This window comes from Amblyomma americanum, chromosome 3, assembly GCF_052857255.1.
Source record: "Amblyomma americanum isolate KBUSLIRL-KWMA chromosome 3, ASM5285725v1, whole genome shotgun sequence".
Lineage (NCBI taxonomy): Eukaryota > Metazoa > Arthropoda > Arachnida > Ixodida > Ixodidae > Amblyomma > Amblyomma americanum.
Window position 1 is genome coordinate 84496641 of NC_135499.1, and position 17870 is coordinate 84514510.

Below are 17870 nucleotides of genomic sequence, written 5' to 3' on the forward strand. Positions count from 1 at the left end.
CCTATTTTAAAGCGTTATGTGACCCACTAATCAAGACAGTCTCGTCACGTGCCTCTCACACGCACAACTGAGGCTGAAACTCAAGTCAGTCTGCGTGAACACCGCGCCAAAATTTTTCTGGCGCAACCAGGCTTGAAAACTCACCTGCGAAATACCAATTAGACCAGCAACGTACCCCGCTTCAATGGTAGTCGGATTGAGCGTGACGAAAAGGAACTGAATATCCGGAAGTGTGGGATCAGAGCCCGGTGTGCTGAGGAACGCCACGCCTTCGACACCATAGGCGTGAGTCAAAGGACCTGAAAGAAGAGAAAAAGCTCGTGTTACGTCGCACACTGCTTTAGAGAGTCCTTTATTGGTGCGTTGCAGCGGTATCTCTCAGTCAGCGACCGTGAAGACATTTTCGAAAGCATCTGCGTGCCTTTTTGGAGGGCCTCGACAACAGCCTCCTCTAACCTCCCGGGCATAAATGCTTAGAGTGTGCCATATCGACGATCCATTTTTGAAAAGAGTATTAGTTGACAGAATACAGAAGCACTTCCTACACGGCCACAACTCCGCTTCAGCCAGCTACTTCACCGGCAACGTGTAACTACGATTACTCATATCTGGTGTAGCTTCACGTGCCAAAACCTCTCAAGAACGTCAGGCCGCGAGAAGGATCTCTATGTTAGCAGTATTATTCAATCAGATTTGCTATCCTTTAGGCACATTGAAAACACTGCCTCAGAATTGCCGTTTTTCAATGACGTCTGATAATAAAGCGTAGGCTAACGGGATGTCAAGTCTGCGAATTTCACTTGCATGCATGCCTGCAAGAGAGGCGCCGCATCTGTAATCAGTTTTCCGCGGTGTTTTGTAGATAGCCGAAGCGCTCTAGTGGCTCCACTGAACATTCCAAGTTTCTTCGGCTATTAGATATTCTTTAGAAAACCTGCTTCGCAAGTTAACGTGATAGACTTAAGAAGCTAGCGCAGAAAATCCGGCATCGTCGTCGGCGTTATTGTAAACTGACGAGCGAGACGCATGGCAGTTAAATTAATAATTGGTCGCCAGAGGCTGCACGGGAAGAGCACCATGCATCGCATAAGCCTCAACGGGGGCAGCGTCTCTAATCTCCGGGCAGTGGTGCATCGCTTAACCTCTGCGCCACGGTGTCACGAGTGGCATATAGATTCCCAGGGATCTACCAATGTTATATAGAGCATTACATCCAATGCTATCCCGTCACACCCGCAAAGCGGACCTAAAGTGTTCCATCAAATTTTTTTCACTTCACATATCCGACTGCAAACGCTGCTCCGACAGCTCGTGCTTGTTCGCCCCATTCTTAATACTAGACCGTGAGCTAAGATAGCGCACTCGGCTAGAAACGGCAGCTTGCTTAACGTAAATGTGCAAAACGCAGAGGCTGGCTCTCAGTTATACTACGTATTCTTGATCAATTTTACTAAAATCTTGGTACCTACCTGTCCTGCTAAGAGCATACTCAGGAATTGTCGATGGATCATAATAGTTGAGCTCGATATTCTCTTCGGTCGTTGCCGCTATTCCGTTTACGGTAACATGATCGAACAACTTTTCGCCGACTGGAAGATCGGCGATGACATCTATCTGGAAAATGACGCAAGCGCAAGATTGGCGCAAAATTTTTTTTTCATATTGTCGGCCGATGTTTAGAGCAAGAAGAATACGATGAAAATCAGCAGAAAGCATCTTCGGTAGCCATAACGGTCGCGTGCCTATTGTAAAATGACAGCACCATTAATTTCGCGCGCGTCTGCATGTGTGAAACGATGAGGGCTTTCTAACTTGCGCTCAGTAACTCAAGATCATCTAGAAAAAAGTTTCAGAAATACCATGTGACTCTATTGGATAGTGATGACGGCTTCTGCAGCGCTTTAGCGCGATTTTACGAAAGCATAGTGCAGGACATAGACATTTTTATATCAAGAGCTAGGTTACGGCAAAATGGCTATTAATTTGCGAAACAAATTTCTACATTCTATCACCAACACTCTTCGATATTGCAATGATTGGCCTGCCGGAGATAGTGGTAGGTATAGGATCACTCTAAGACGCAATATACGTGGACGAAATTACCCTCTCGGTTACCAGAGGCAGTGATGCGCACATCGAAAGTACCCTCCAAAGAGCAATAGAGGAATTTGAGACGTACCTAAAAGAAGTAGGACTCAAATGTTCTGACTAGACATCGGAAGCGCTTTTTCTCGGCCCACAAAAAAGACAAAGAATGAACCATGAACATGGGATAACGTTGACGGTAAACGGGGACAAAATACCCTCTTTAGACATGACTGGAGTACTGGGTCTTAGGACACAGACAAACGGTACTAACTCCGAAACGATACAAAAAATCAAATCAAGTGTAGGCCAGAGGTGTAGGCTACTCAAAAGAATAGCAAAGAAACACGCGGGAATCAAGGGGACGTACCTACAATTATTCGTAATCAGTATAAAATCCCATACACGGCACCATATCTACGGCTAGCCGAAGAAGAAAAGAACAAGACTGAAATCCTAATCAGGAAAGATGTCAAGACCGCCCTGGACCTCCCCACGTTCACATCCACCCAGAACATTCTGAGCATAAGAATTTCAAACACACTAGACGAGCTCATTGAGGCTACCAGAGTAGCGCAACAGCAACGACTCCAACGCAGCCTTTCGGGTTAAAAATACTAGAAAATCTAGGCTTCGAAACTCGAGCGTGGCTCACACATGCGGAGAATATCCCAACAGACTTAAGGAACAAAATCAGAATACCACCTCTCCCAAAGAACATGCATCAGGCACACCATGAGGGTAGACGAAAGGACAGAGCGAAAGCTCTACAGAGAACAACTAGCCAGGACGTGGTTTACATGGAAGAGGCGGAATACGAAGGCAGAACGGATTTCGTAGCCCTAGCAGCCAGGGAGGGCGCAGACCGAGACTCGGGCTTGAGGAGATAGCGATTGCGCTGGCCCTAACTCAACAGAATGTCAGGGTGATTGTAACAGATTCAATATCGGCTATCCGCAACTACAACGCAGGCAGGGTATATGCTGAAGCAGTCAAAATTCGGAATGCTTCTAGTTCGCAGGCCCACAAGAGCCTCCGAGGAAACGAGACGGCGCACGCATTGGCCTAGGGCTCACAAACCGGGATTCCAATGCGTTTTCGTCGAGCACAGAACCCCTTCAGACAGACGATGAGCTGAGCACGTACCCAGATGTTCTTTGCCATTAAAGAGTAGAAACATAGACTCTACCTGGAGCATGCAAGGATCTCAGCAGAAAGGAAGAGGTCATATGGAGAAAGTTACAGACGGGGGTTTTTCCCAACCCACAAGCACTAAGCAGATGGCATCCGGCGATCCAAGACCCGAGCTGTAAACAGTGTAAAGAAATTGCATACATGATCCGCATGGTGTGGACATGCCCTAGCCACGACGAACCAGACAGAAATATAGAGTCCTGGGAGGCTTTAATGGTCAGCCAGAAAGAAGAAGGTCAAAAAATATCATCCGTCTCGCCCTGAACACCGCTTAATCCCGAGGGATCCCAGCCTGCTGAAAAGGGAGGAAGCTCACGATGGGCACGACTGAAGTCTTCATCGCCCTCTGATTCTTTGACGGGTAAAATTAATGTTATTTCATCACCTCAGAGGTGAGGACAGAATGACAGTTTGTGTTCAAGAGAATACGAATATTGCCTGAAACTTCTTTGTCGTGGCTAGTATTCCCATTCACAATAAGGGTTTTTATGAGCATGAAACTGATTACAGCAGGAAACGTGGTGTATGTTTCGTCCAGCAGCGAAAGTTGAACGTGAAAAAGCAGCTAGGCGTTTCCGACAGGATCATTTGGGACATCGCTAAGTATAGAACGAACTTTTTTGGTGTTCAAAAATGAGAAGGCATTTTAAGGTTGCAAAAGAAGTACTTCAGAATTGTTCGACTATTTGCGGAAGCTAAAAATCAACTGTGACCGCTGGTTACAGGGCACACTCACAATGATGTGCCGGAGAGATAACTAGATTTTTCTAGTTGATGATGATGATGATTTGCTCAGGCTTAATGGCACGTACCCAAGGCTGGGGATTGGCCGGGGTGCATTGCTGTTAGAAACGCACACATGAGCAAGGAGAGGAGTAATTGGATGATTTTGACACGAAGACTCGAACTTTGATTAAAAAAGGTGATTAAAAAAACGGAAGTCACAAAGTTGTGAATTCACATTCTAGCGTAGGAATGTATCTGACGCAATTATATATCCGTGACTAAAATCGCACACTGGTTTAAAGGCATATCCTTTGGCGCTTGTTCCGAAGTAGAGGAGGAAGAATATAGATAGCGGTAGCCCCAGCCGAGCGAGGGGGATCTCCAAGTAAGTTTTACAGAGAGAAGCGAATCACCGGAAAAAGAGGGAAAAGTGATCTATTGACTCAATTTCGCCAAAAGACTTACTGAGGTTGGTCAGAGAAAAGTTAGATCGACATAAATAGAGACTTAGTCGCGGCATTCTGCAGCGCAGGAGGGTCAAGGACACTTCACAATTCATTGAACTGCACATACGCACTCTCCAAGAAAATGCCAGGTCTTAAAAATTCGATACAGCAAGGCGAGGCACATGGCTCAAGTAGTGGAGGCGCTGGAACCGTTGTAACCTCACTGGTTAACCTCCATAATTTCATATTCCTCCTTTTCCTCCTCGTCTCGCGTATGTCGCTTAAAATTTTACCTGCCGGCTGCACAAAACTTTTCAACAAATAAACATTTCCAGGGTAATTATTGACCATTGCTAGAACATGAGGCATTGCACATACCCCAAAGGATTCCAGGTGCTCCTGCGGTCCAATGCCAGACAGCATGAGAAGCTGCGGGGTAGCTATGGCGCCAGCGGAGAGAATAACTTCCTTTTTTGCCCGGACTGTGTGAGTTGTAAGGTAACGCTTGTACTCGACTCCAACGGCGGTTTTTCCTTCGAAGAGAACCTGTGTACAGAGTTCATCTCAAATTTATGTCGATCAATTTCAAGTTTGAGATGCATCGAGCCCAACAACAGCAAGATCACTACATCAATATACAAAACATCTCAGGGGTACTTTACTAAGTGTTTTAAGAGTTGAAGAACTGCCTTTTTCTAAAAAGAAGCTACATGCAACCAATACCTTAGTCACGTGCGAGAAAAGTGCCACGTCTAGGTTTGCTCTCTTTCGGACCGTGGTGTTGATGAACGACCTGCTCGAGCTCCAGCGCTCCCCGTTCTTGATGTTGTTCTGAACGAGTGAAAAGCCTGGAACAAGAAATAATGCGCCGGAAACATTCGGCACAGCAGGGCAGACAGAAGCAACGACGATCCTATTTGTAAGGGTTGTACTGTAGCAATAGTGAGCCACTTCTGTAATAATCAGTAGAGCTGATAATGACCATTAGCACAGATAACATTAAGTCAGCTGCTTTTGAGAAAAGTGTCTGATTTTTGTCCGCTTAGAGAGACCACTGTTAGACCAAATATGCACTCGCCGTGGTTGCTCACAGGCTACAGCGAGCGCACACTGAGCGCGAGTTGGCGGGACGGAGGGTGAGGCTGCTGACTTCAGGTGGGGTTAGCTTTGCGGCAGAATGACAGGAATTTGCTCTAACGTAGCAACGCATTAGAAAGTAAATTAAGGATGTGAGATTTCGGCAGCGTTTTGAGACCTAGCCACGTCCACAAATACCCAAAAAGGTCATGTTACTCTCCCCATCAGTTCAATTCAGTATCCTGAATAAATTGTAGGAGAAAGTGGCAAGTGTCCATCCCCACTGTACGGTTCTAACGCGTGTAAGCGAATTCCTCTACAGACCCGTGTGGCATCCCAGCCTTCTCTAGGGAGGTGATAGCGACACTCCTTTCCAGGTCGTGACCGGGGCAACATGTGAGGTAATGTTGTAAACACCCAAAAACGCCACAAGATTAACGCGGAAATGAAATTATCACTGAAACGAACTTCAAAAATTCCTATGTACCAAAGATTTCCGTGGAAAGTACAAAACTGCACGTGGTGAAAATTAGCCCTACGCCGCCTTGTACTATACAGCGTTGCTTATACTTCGCAGTGCTTTTTTGGAAAACAAAATTATGGGAATGTATGCTAACGAAGGTTTTGTGAAGTTATAAACTTAGTTTTGGTGTTTGTCCAGGGTTCTAAAAGTTAGGTGATCACCTTGCATATGCCTTACATGGGATGTGAACCACGTGAACCCGAGCGAACTGGACCCATGATCCGGCTCTCACGAAAGCAAGAAGAGGCGAGTGGCATGCCCTTTATACTGTTGTGGCTGTTATATCTACATCCCTTGGTTTCATGTTGCCGTCGATGTCCCATCCAGCGTGCTTCGTTCCGCAACAAAAACTTGGGCAGGTACGCAGTGTATATGTGCAAAGCAGCCAGCTCAAGGACGCGTCCATTATTCCCTGGTCTCCTGGCTGCTGCGGAGGCCCACTTGGGCAACCGAACTTGATTCCGAAACCCTGAATCAGCGCCAGCTTCAGTGTACCCTTCTCCTCAGCCATGAATCAGTCAAGTCCCTCATAGGCCAATATGGCTATTTGCGTTCGCTCTGTGACAGTTCAGCAGTACTGGCAGCCTTGCGTGGCCACGCGAATGGGTCTATAAATTCTCGAACCAGCTGGGGCTGATCACACCGGCTTCTCTTTTTGACCGAAATGGTTAATGCTTCCGAAGTTTCGCAGGAGAAAACGGTACGAGCGTCGCAATTGGAGTCAGCGTCGTTCTAAGCCGCAGTGAAAAACTACCCACGTCATAGCTTGTTTTCTTCAGTTACGTCGAGAGGAGCAGCCGCTGCCATAATCTGGCACCAATATTTCTTTGATGTCCATGTCAGTGAGAAAAAAATACCCATGTCGCTTGCTTCCAAAATTTTGTTGCTCGAGTGAGCCTGAGCTGACCTGCTTCATGTAAGTAAACGAGGCACCTTCAGGAAAGCCGCTCTCTTTCGAACTTGCCTGCGATCGGCCATGACCACACTCAGAAATCTGGTATTTGGGTTGGGAGCATGGGATGAAGGTTATAGATCCAGGAACACCTTGGCCAAAGGCGGGGCATTTACTCCGCACAACGTACCTCATCGCTGCCATATCAGCATTAGCGCAAAGTTTTGCTGTGATTATAATGCACAGTTCATTAATCTGTGAGATTTATATTGATCTGAAAGTTTAAAATGACTGATTGTGTAAATATTTGTTCACACCGCAAGACAAAAAAACTCCTGCTGTACACGACCAGATTGCAAAAATGTAAAGAACTATAATTATGCTGTCTATCTCAGCGCAGCTACACAGGGAGCCGCCGCGGTGGCTGAGTGGTTATGGCGCTCGGCTGCCGGCTGCCGTTTCGATCCCGGCAGCGGCGGTCGAATTTCATTGGAGGCGAAATCCTAGAGGCCCATGTACTATGCACGATATCAGTGCACGTTAATGAACCCCAGGTGGTCGAAATCTCCGGAGCCCTTCACTACAGCGTCTCCCAGAGCCTTAGTCACTTTGGGACGTTAAACCCCCATAAACCAAACCTTGTCGCTCTTTCTTGTCAAACTACCATCGCATTTCTCTTGGCAGCGCCTGTTAGAAACTTATAGTGCATGTCGTTTATTCTAGCAGTGGCAAATTCCTCATTTTTGACCAATTCTTTCATCCTGACCTCACGTTTTCTTAAAAACCTTCCTGAGGCACCCAAACAACCTTTTTGCTAAAATTGAAAGCTCCACCCTTGACTTAAAATTTCTTATTAACTCTGTGTTTGCAGAGTATGAAAACCATTACATTATTATCTATTTCTAAAAATTCTGCGCTTAAACCTCAATTCTGAGTAAGACAATGGCTTTGCAGCGTTTTGACTACCAGAAAGCAATCTGTCTATTCAGACAAATGTTCAGCCACCCGTTCTTCAGTTATTTCTGGTGTTCTTGAAGGTATGATGCTTAGGCCCTGGCTTTACCTCATTTACATTATTGATCGTCCAGTTAATATAAGATCTAACGTCAATTTTATTTGAAGACGGTCGCATAAATTTCCATCCGATCTCTGACGGCTTTCATCTCAGCATCTGTCAGCAAGTTGGTGCACGAAATGAAGCTAGGTGAAAATAGCGGTTAACGTTTGCTTATATTACTAAGACATGTTTGATTTCCTTCAAGCAAAGCCTGTCTCAGATTCTTTCTAAGTATGTTTCGTCCGATTCTGAATGGAAATTCGCTTCTTTCCTTAGGTGTTCTAGCGGTACCCTAACGCACATTATAACATTTTATTCGCACATCATAAACATCCTTACGTAAACATCACTATAGGTTTTTTACACCGCAATCTGTGATTCACTACTCACAGAATCGAAGTTTTAGGGTATATCACTTTCGTTCTCCTAAATCAGTGCAATCTGAACTGTGGCCCGCAGGCCACATCCGACCCGCGGACTCATTCTGACCGGCCTGGGGTGGAACATCAACTCTCATAATGGCGTCCGGACACCAGTCCGCCGCTACCACCAGGCCCGGTCAGGCATCAGATATCTTGTGAAGGGTCTTTCTGATCTGTATACGTGAGATTGTGGCCCGTTAAATGCATCTTCTAGTCCGAAAGCACTATTCCAGACCTACAAACCTCGATTAACAATCTTGTCTTGTGGACCGTATTATCCAGCCCCAAGCAAGAATCTTTTCTCTTGTGGTCCGAATAACAGAAGTTTACGCGAGTTCTTGTGGACTACTTTTTACAACCCCGAGCAAGTACCCTTTCTTTTCTTGCGCTGCGAACTATCCCGAGCTAATTCTAGTTACTCGGGAAAGCTCGGGTTAGTCGGAGGAGCGTCGCGCAAGCAGCAACCAATCCGAGGAAGCTGGGGTAAGTTCAGTGGAGCATCGTGCAAGTTTCAGCCAATAGGAGGATGCTCGGGTAAGGTTTGAGGAGCGCCGCGCCAGGTGTAGCCAATAGGAGGCAGGCGGCAGTTAAATTAATGATTGGTCGCGGGAGGTAGCTCGTGAGGAGCAACGTAGGTCGCACAGACCCTAGAGGTGGCTGTGATAGAAACAGCCACCTGCCAGTGCAGTGGCGCATCGCTTAGCCGCTGCACTGGTAGTGGTGCGAGGAGTCGTGGTGATCTATGAATGCTAAGTACAAACGATGAGTTCTGCATATCTGGGCATTAACTGACTAAAGCCCTTAAGGCTGAGCAGAAGTGGGCTCTGCTTTCTGTGCACTTGATTTAAATACGCTAGTTGGTACTTATTTCTCTGTAGCTTCAATACGCTGAGTGCTCACAAGGACGAAACGAGAGAAATACTACGCAGTTCGTTTCCTCGCATGAATTGCTCCTGCTGTCCTTACCCGAGCACGGTCAGTTTCCATTGCCCGAAGCCTGGCAGACGATGAGACAGAATGCGGTCCTGGCTAGAGCTGCTTGGGATACTAGTGAATCACAGGGCAGGCGTCAAATATTTTTGGCGCAACATGCTGTCTGCCTGAAGAATTCGCAGCATAACAACCGGATGCAAGAGATCGACTTCACCGATGCTCATGATTAGATGGAGAGTAAAAACACTTTACTGAAGACATCGAAGTGGGACTGAATAAAGCGTGGCCCACAGGAAATATTTTTCGAGGCTCCTCGTGTGCGCATGCAGCGACGGTGCGAAATTTGGCCGTTTTCATGCTCATTTCCACTGACACTGCTTCGCCGTCGGAAGCCGCGAGTGGAACGAATCAATGAGAGCCAAGATTTAAAGGGAAAAAAAAGAGAAATAGACACATAAGAGCATTGAACAGACCAACACTGGTGTTCGTCCGGACCCAAGCTGTGGCGTAGTAATTTCAGCATCAGGCTCGCAGGCGGGAGGTGCGGCATTTACTTTCCGATGCCGCCGATTATCGACCGGTTTTTCTAATTAGTACAAGCTTTACACCGGCCTGGTGTTCGGCTTTTCAGTAGTGGAGTGTTAATAAAAGGGATACAAGAAAAAGACTGTGAAAAGGACACGCTCACAAGAGCAACGAGTAATCTACTCCTTCCAGTGTCCTCCTTTATTCTACTTCCTGTTGTGAACGCGTTCTCTTCATTTGTTATTTTTTTCCCGATGATTCGCATTATGGCCCATCAGCCTACGCTTCGTCAATATTAATAAAACGGTGCTGCCTCTGCCCTCCTTCGACGGATCGTTGATGATTCGGAGCTTTAAATTCGATAACAACGCTGATACGTGCTGGCTGGTGCATACTTACACAAAGGAATTAGCAGCGATAATATGGGACAAAAAGTACGAAGCACACACTTGCCCTTGAGACGAATTTTGACTTGTTGCCAGCGCAATTGTGTGTCTCATTATCTTGGTCCCGTCTTTGCGCTGTTGCAAACTACCCACTAGATTCTCCATGTATAGTAAAAGCCCATTTCTGGCGTTCAAGCTCACAGTGACGTGAGTTGAAGGCGCGGGCTCTTTTCCTAACCAGTCCAGCCTGGGAAGTAGGGCATTAGTTAGCGGAATAAACTTCTAACCATTTAAAAATAAAAACTCGCGGATATTCGGCTGACAGGGAGAGTGGATACCACCAACTCTCGAATTAGAGAAAGACTTTCTTACAGCGTGGTGGCGTTTATCCCTTATATGCCTTTACACTTTGACGCTGTTCCTGCCTTTATGTCTTGCTATTACCAAGTAGCCCAATCTCTCACTGTTGCGAGCCAATGCAAGCTGGCTGAGTTGTCCCGAGATCCTATGAGCTGGCTGTCGGTGGATGCGAAAACATTTGCGCCTCGGCTAGCATGCCGTTTCGGGAACTAGAACGTTAAGGCTTTAAAGGAACTGAGTGACAGCTTTACTGGCTATACAACCCTTGGAGCACCCAATAAGTGCCCAGCAATAATAGCCTACTGGTCCTCCATATAAGTGTTTTTAAACCAGACGGACATGTATAACAATAACAATAATAATAGCAATAGCTTGTTTATTTTAAAATTGATTGGGGAGGCTGTGGGTAGACGTCGCTTGGGAAAGAGCGACGTGAATAAAGCCTGCAGCCTCTCTCGTAAAGCAGACAGAGATAGGGCAAAGTGTTAAGAACACAAAATCGAAACACGAAATGTTCGCTATGCAAAATACACAGAATTATACGCCTTGACCTAAAATATTCACGAAGTGACCTCAAAAAAGAGAAAAAGATCACATTTTTTATTTACCTAGTTATGAAGGACCCTAAAATTGTTAGCGCAGTTTTCGTACAAAAGTTGTTAGTAAATCAATCTCTAATTTATGGAATTAATTTCGAAGTGTTGGCATTGTGTATGACGTTTTTTTTAGTAGCATTATTTGTCAGGGCCGTGACCGACCACCACTGCTTCGTGTAACGAGTGGCATAAGAATGCGTGCTTTTATCGAGATCCGATTATTCACGAAGGAACTTCAAATTTTCTTTAACTTCCTGCTACAAAACCTGACTCCCTTATAATGAAGAAGCAAGCGTATTACATCTGCTTTCAAAAATAGGTAAGAAGTATCAGATTTGTATGGTATCTCTTGTTATGTCTTTTATTGCTTTTATGGCCCTTTACACTATGTGACGTTCACTGGAACTGATTACAACTGCCACTGCTTTCCTATATATTGTGGGCGTTTCCCTCAATAAAAGATCAGTTGTCAGTCAGCGCTAGCGTATTACGTCCTTTACTTCCCTTGTCTTTGTTACCACTGTTCTGTAATCTTAATTATTTGGTACCTTTGACAGTGCTCGAGAAAACTTGTTTTATAAGCCCTGCTGGTATTCTTATTTTATAATCTCAGGTCATTCAAAGGATTGTTCTCTCCCAATAGAGCGCCTTCCTGAATTGTCCAGCATGGAATTATCCAACATTGGAAAAGAATTGCGAGCGTGAGATTACGCATAGCGTTGATTGTCCAATTAAGCGATTTCGCCACGCTGGCTACCGGGAACACATGATTATTAGCATTTGTGAGCAAGGTATAAAGCAACTAAAGCCAAAGTCGAATGCGAATCAGGGGTCAAGAACAAAAAAAGCAACTGATCGTCGTGATATCATACGGATATTCACCACCTCTCACAAAATCTGAAGAAGGTAGTCGTTATAGCTTATTAGATGCCTTTCTGAAAAGTAAATTCAGATGGTAGCTGGCGGCATGCCTGTCTCTATGTGTTCGTCCTCATGCCTTCGCACCAGGTAGCATTTGTGTCATTACATCTCTTTACAGGGACAGTGTTAAGCGCTCGTTCCTCCATTTTGCGCCGTAGTAGTAGTAATAATGGTAGTAGTAGGAATACTTAGAAACCAGTTGTGCACAGGACGACGGAAAAACACGCAAAGAATGCACTCCTTCCGTCTTCCTATTATTTTTCCTGTGTCTGTCTTTTGTGTGGGCACTAATCGTCTTCAAGAACAACCATGCACCAATTAGCCTAACAAGAAGTGCTTCTAAACTGGTAGTAGTAGTAGCAGTGATATGCCGTAGCCATCGGCGTAACAGGTGGTGCGTCGCCATGGCAACCTCTCGGATGGTGTTCACCGTGGAAGGACGAAGGTATGGCGGGAATGGAGAAACCCGTAACCGGTGGGTTGTTGCCAATGGAACTATTCTGAAGGAGCTCACCGTGGAAGGAAGAGATTATTGCGAGACCGGAGAAATCCTCACCCAGGGGATGTTAACCATGGAAGGAGGAGGGTATGGCGAGAGCGTAAAAAGGCGGAACCGGTGAGTGGTTGCTACGGAAACTAGCTGGTTGGCAGTTACCCTGGAAGGAAGAGGAAGGTTGCCGGGGAATGAGAAGGGAATAGCGAGAGCGTAGGAAGGTGTAAACTGAATGTATTTACAGTGGGGGGGAGTGTGCGGTGAGAGCGGAGGAATCCCGAACCGGAGGATGGTTGTTATTGAACGTTGAAGAGTGGCGAAGTTTAGACGCAAGTGGATGGCGGTTGCCCCGAGAACAACCCTGACTGTAGTTGCTCTCGAAGCAAAGAAGGGCTACCGTGAAAGAGGCTATGGCGACATCATTGGAATGCGCAACCGAAGGGTGGTTACTACAGCGACCATCTGGAGGGTAGTTAGAGTGGAAGGAGGTTGTAGAGAATGGCGAGATGGAGGAATGTAGCAGTGTCCATTTAAGGCAGCTGCTGCGATAAGCGCCGCCCGAGGAGAAGGTGCGGATAGAGTGGTGCATTGGAGAAGATACAGCTAGCCTAGTAGTATGTGGCGAAAACTCCCTCATATTTTATACCTGAAAATATTTCAAAATATAGATACCTTAATAGTTCTCACAGAATCATGTGTTGCACCGGGATAACCGTCCTGCAACTTTTTTCCCAACCACATGCAGTTAGAATGTCCTTCCTCACCGATCTGCAGTCACTATGTGGCCTCTAAAAATCTCCCAGGTGGCCACAATGTCGGCATTATGATTAGTGTATTATGAAATGTGTAGCCCGACCCCCCAATATAACACTCCTGTATGGAGGTATTTGAGCATAAGGTGAACTGAATTGACCTGCCCTGCTTTCATCGCTTCCTAAATGGGGTAGTATGTTATTGCAATAATTCAGCAGCATTCAAAACGGTCAGTAAGTCTCAAGCAAACGCATGGAGCAGAATTGCTAGTTACAAAAAGGGTGCTTGACGCTACGAATGAAACTGGTGGCTTAAGTGTCACAGTATGTGCTAATAAAGATCTCTCCCGTTCATCAGGATCTGAAAAAGAAAATTACGATGTGGTGATGGTGTGAAAAACAGCAAACGATTTCGCTTAATGGATTTTGGTCACAGAACGGAGCAAACTTTTGGTCGTTTTGGTTTAACCTCAGAAAGTGACTGAGGCTATGAGGGACACCGTAGTGAAGGCCTCCGGAAATTCCGACCATCTGGGGTTCTTTAACGTGCGCTTACAACACACAGTTCACGGTGCTCTAGAATTTCTCTTCCATCGAAACTCGACCGCCACGGCAGGGATAGAACCCGCGTCTTTCGGGTCTGCAGGCGTGCGACATAACCACTGAGCTACCGCGGCGGCCTATGGGCATTTTGTTTTCTCGGTCTAAAATGCCAACCTTTTTCGCTAGGAACAAGAACAGAAGGAATATGTGTCGTCTTACTTGTTTGGTTCGGGCCGTTGTAGTCATTATTGCTGTAGCCAAGTTCTCGACCCGCCTCTAGGAATACGTCGGTTGACTTTGTATGTGACGTCGGGTAAGACACGGGAACCTCTCCACTTTCACCATGGTAGCCTGCGGAATGAAAATAAGGCTTCAGGTTGAGAAAATGATGGCAAGCATCACAATAGACTCCCCGCCATGTGAGTCATCTTGTTGGGAGGGGGAAAGGCAGGGGGGGGGCGACATATTGGAGACTATATCGTGGCCTCGGTTCGTGGCAGTGCGGGATGCCACGTGCGCAAAATGCAGCTATGCGAAGGCTGTGATCGTACTCGGACTGCAGGACCCTCGAGATTTTTTTTTATGTTCCCCAATAAGTTTAGTGTATGCGAGGACTCCAGAAGCTGTCTCTTCAGCGAACTAGGCTCACGTAACATGACGTTGAAGTCTTAAGTACCTTGCTCAACTTTCTCGCCGCAACTACCTTGATTTCCGACAAGGTAACAAGCGCTAAAAAAACACGGGCGCAGAAAGAAGCGACACGAAAGGCGCTAGAGTTGCAACTGATATTTTATTACGGGACGGGAATATTTATACACTCTCTCAGCTGGTGCCACCTATCAGCTGCAGTCGCGTCAAGTGATGATAAAGAAAGGCAACATCAAAATCAAATCCCGAGGTTAATTATGACATCAGTATTGCATGCGAACTTGTGTAAACGTTACAAAAGCAGAACCGAAAAAACAACACCAATAACAATAAATGAAGCTCTGAAATAAAAGAAGGCACATAACACCTAAAATTAGGACCGATGAAAGCATAAATAAGCTTAAACTGCGATAGAGCCCAATGACATAAATTTGTGATTCGATAGCAAGCTATAAAAATTCATTTTAAATACACTAAAAGATAGAGCGTTAAAAAATGCTGAGCGAGCGTATAAATATTTCCGTCCCGCAATCAAACATCAGTTGCAAGTCTAGAGTGTGTCCGTGTCTCCTTAGCGTTAGTTACAGTGTTTGGAATCCGTAAACCAACTAGCCATTTGAAAGCTTTAGCTGAACTACCTTGGCTGGCTTTCAACAAGAGTGACGTTACCAAATTTGATCCCCTGACCAGAGGCCTCGGAATGCGCAATCATTGCTCTGCCCAGACACCGGTTTCGCGGGAGGTGCCGGCCAGTTTTGTAGTTGACATGCTAGAAGGGTGTTAGTAATTAGCAACACTAAGTAATACCGGCACCTGAACAAAGTACGGACTACCGCATGCTTTCATGTAATCGGGTCTATGAGAAGACATTTACAATCTCAGAACCGTCGTCAGTGGTCCCATCGGCCAAGGCACCTGTGATTACCTTTTTCCGAGGACAGAAGCGTGTAACCTGACGTTTGGAGTACTTAGCCCTGTTAGCATCCCAAACTGCGTAGAAGGAGCGGGCCGCCGCTGCGTGTCGCGTAGTTTGCGGGTGCGCATGCGGTTAGAAGAAAGTAGGCTGTTGCAGTCGGCACACAACCGCCGCGAAAAAATGTGATAGATGCGGAGGCACAAGATGATAGCAAATTTCAACGCCCATCGTTCTGTCTGGGGTGAAACACGGATTCCTGCAAAGCCAAACTTGTCGACGCCATTGGCAATTTCGACCGGTGTGTTGCCAATGATGGAAGAACCATTTTCTTCCGACCTCCAGCCTCAGTTATAGCTACGGCCATGACTTGGCATTCACTTGGCGTCCAGGTGAAGTGGTCGATGGCACGTGACCACATGGATATTGACCACTACCCGATTTTTTTGTGTTTGCTGGCGACTTTCGTATGCGCGGCTCTGGAATCTGCCATGTTATCAACTGTGGTAAGTCCAGATAGTACCTACCATGTGTATCCAGTGATGTTATTGATGAAATGATTTCCAGGAATTTGGCAGCACCTTCGGCGGACAAGATTTCTCACCATTTTCAGGCCCCGGATTAAAACCCTTGCACAGTGCGCAGAAAGACGGAGCGACAAATTTTGCGGAAAAAGAATGACACAGGCTTGACAACTGCCTTTAGTAGGATGAATTCTGCCATTCGATGACACACGAAAAATCTCTGTAGGTCGCAATGGGCCTCCTTCTGAGCTAGCTTGCCTGTATTTTTACCCATGACGAGAATATGGCGAGTCATTGGCAGTCTTGCTGGGGAATCAGGCCTTGCGCGCTCGGCTGAGGCATTTGCAGATGCGTTTGCACGTGCAAATTCTGGAATTAACCTCTGTCATCCGCCTGCTTCCTGCACATCTGTCAAGGAAGCCCCGTTCACGCTTAGAGAGCTCCAGACAGCGCTCAGCCGTCTGCGGAGCCGGTGTACACCAGGTCCCGACGCTATCACCAACCAAATGCTGCGGAACCTGCCTCTAGAACACGGGAAGTCGCTTCTTACTACGTCCATCGAGTTTGGTAGACTGCCGACGTTCTGCCGTCATGGAAGGTGGCTTGTGTTGTTCCTGTGCTAAAGCCTTACAAAGAGATGGTGGACCTGGCTTCGTGTTGTCTTGTATCACTGACATCTTGTGCTGCTAAGATGATGGAGAAGCTGTCAAGTGAACGAATATCGAGGTGGTTTGATGACAGCAAAGCACTAATAAAATGTGCGACTGGTTTCCGCCGGGGTCTAAGTGCGCAAGATAACGTCTTGGGCTTTGTAAGCCAAATTGAACATCACAACGCCTTTGAGCTTTCCACACTATCTATTTTCTTTGACTTCGCAAAGGCTTATGATAGTGTCCTTCAGAGCTCAATACGGAATAGTCCACAAAGCAAAGGCGTAGAGGCGCGTCTCGTAAGATTCATACCCTCCTTTGTCAGTGATAGTGCAACTCGAGTGCGGTTAAGGAGTACCATAAGCACCTAAAGGCCTGTATCGGAAGTGTTCCTTCCCTAACGCTTTCTAATGTTGTAGTGGCAAGTCTCGCCGATTCAGTGCAGACAAACTGCAGCCATAAGCTACATAAAAGACGTGACATAAGAACTGCTACACATAAGACGCCAGAAGCACCGGCTGAAACTACTGCATGCAATATACACTGAATCGACAGGCATTCACAAGCTTATATACCTCAAACCACCCCTCTATAAGCTTCAAACAGAAGTGAGCACAGTTTCAAAATGCGCGAAATTACCTGCAAAACGAACTACATGAAGTATTTTTTCCCCCAGTATTTCTGAATGGAATAAGTTGCCAGCTGAAGTTTAGGGTGCTCCCGGAGATGAATTTTTAAGTATAATTAATGATTTCTAATTGCACCGTTCTCTTAAACCAATGACTGTGCGCTTTGTCCTAAAGCGCTGCATGTATTTTGTGTTTTTATCTGTTCTACTTATCTCGCAGGATTTTTCTTTTGTCATCCCTCCCTTTTGGTGGGATTATATTCACGTACTCGTCACTTTAGGTTGTGCCCACTCCCCTGCTAAAATGCTTCGGCACTGCAGGGTGTACCGTAAATAAATAAATGTGCGTATGTCCATATATGCAGGCGACATTTGTCTTTAGTTTACTGGCTACCGACACAAGCGATTTACATGGATAGCTTGACCGGCCCTACTTTCTGTAAAAGATTACCTTCAGGGTTTGGGATTGCCTCTGTCAGTGGAAAAATTCGGCTTCGTCATGTCTCCAGGTATAAGAAGACCTTATGCTCGATTGAAGATAGTCCTCGGTCACTGCTGCATTCGTCAGTTCCGTCA

At 46.1% G+C, this 17870-nt stretch overlaps 1 protein-coding gene across 1 annotated transcript in view; it reads right to left on the reverse strand.

Moving 5' to 3' along the window:
* The window catches only part of LOC144123119 (alcohol dehydrogenase [acceptor]-like), a 67878-nt gene that overhangs the window by 14703 nt on the left and 35305 nt on the right, over positions 1–17870 (reverse strand). Inside the window, exons 4-8 of the mRNA XM_077656021.1 lie at positions 14151–14282; positions 5175–5299; positions 4830–4997; positions 1470–1614; positions 145–299 (exon numbers count right to left, since the gene is read on the reverse strand). Of these exons, the coding sequence (XP_077512147.1) occupies positions 145–299; positions 1470–1614; positions 4830–4997; positions 5175–5299; positions 14151–14282 (725 nt within the window). The remainder of the gene's footprint in view (positions 1–144; positions 300–1469; positions 1615–4829; positions 4998–5174; positions 5300–14150; positions 14283–17870) is intronic.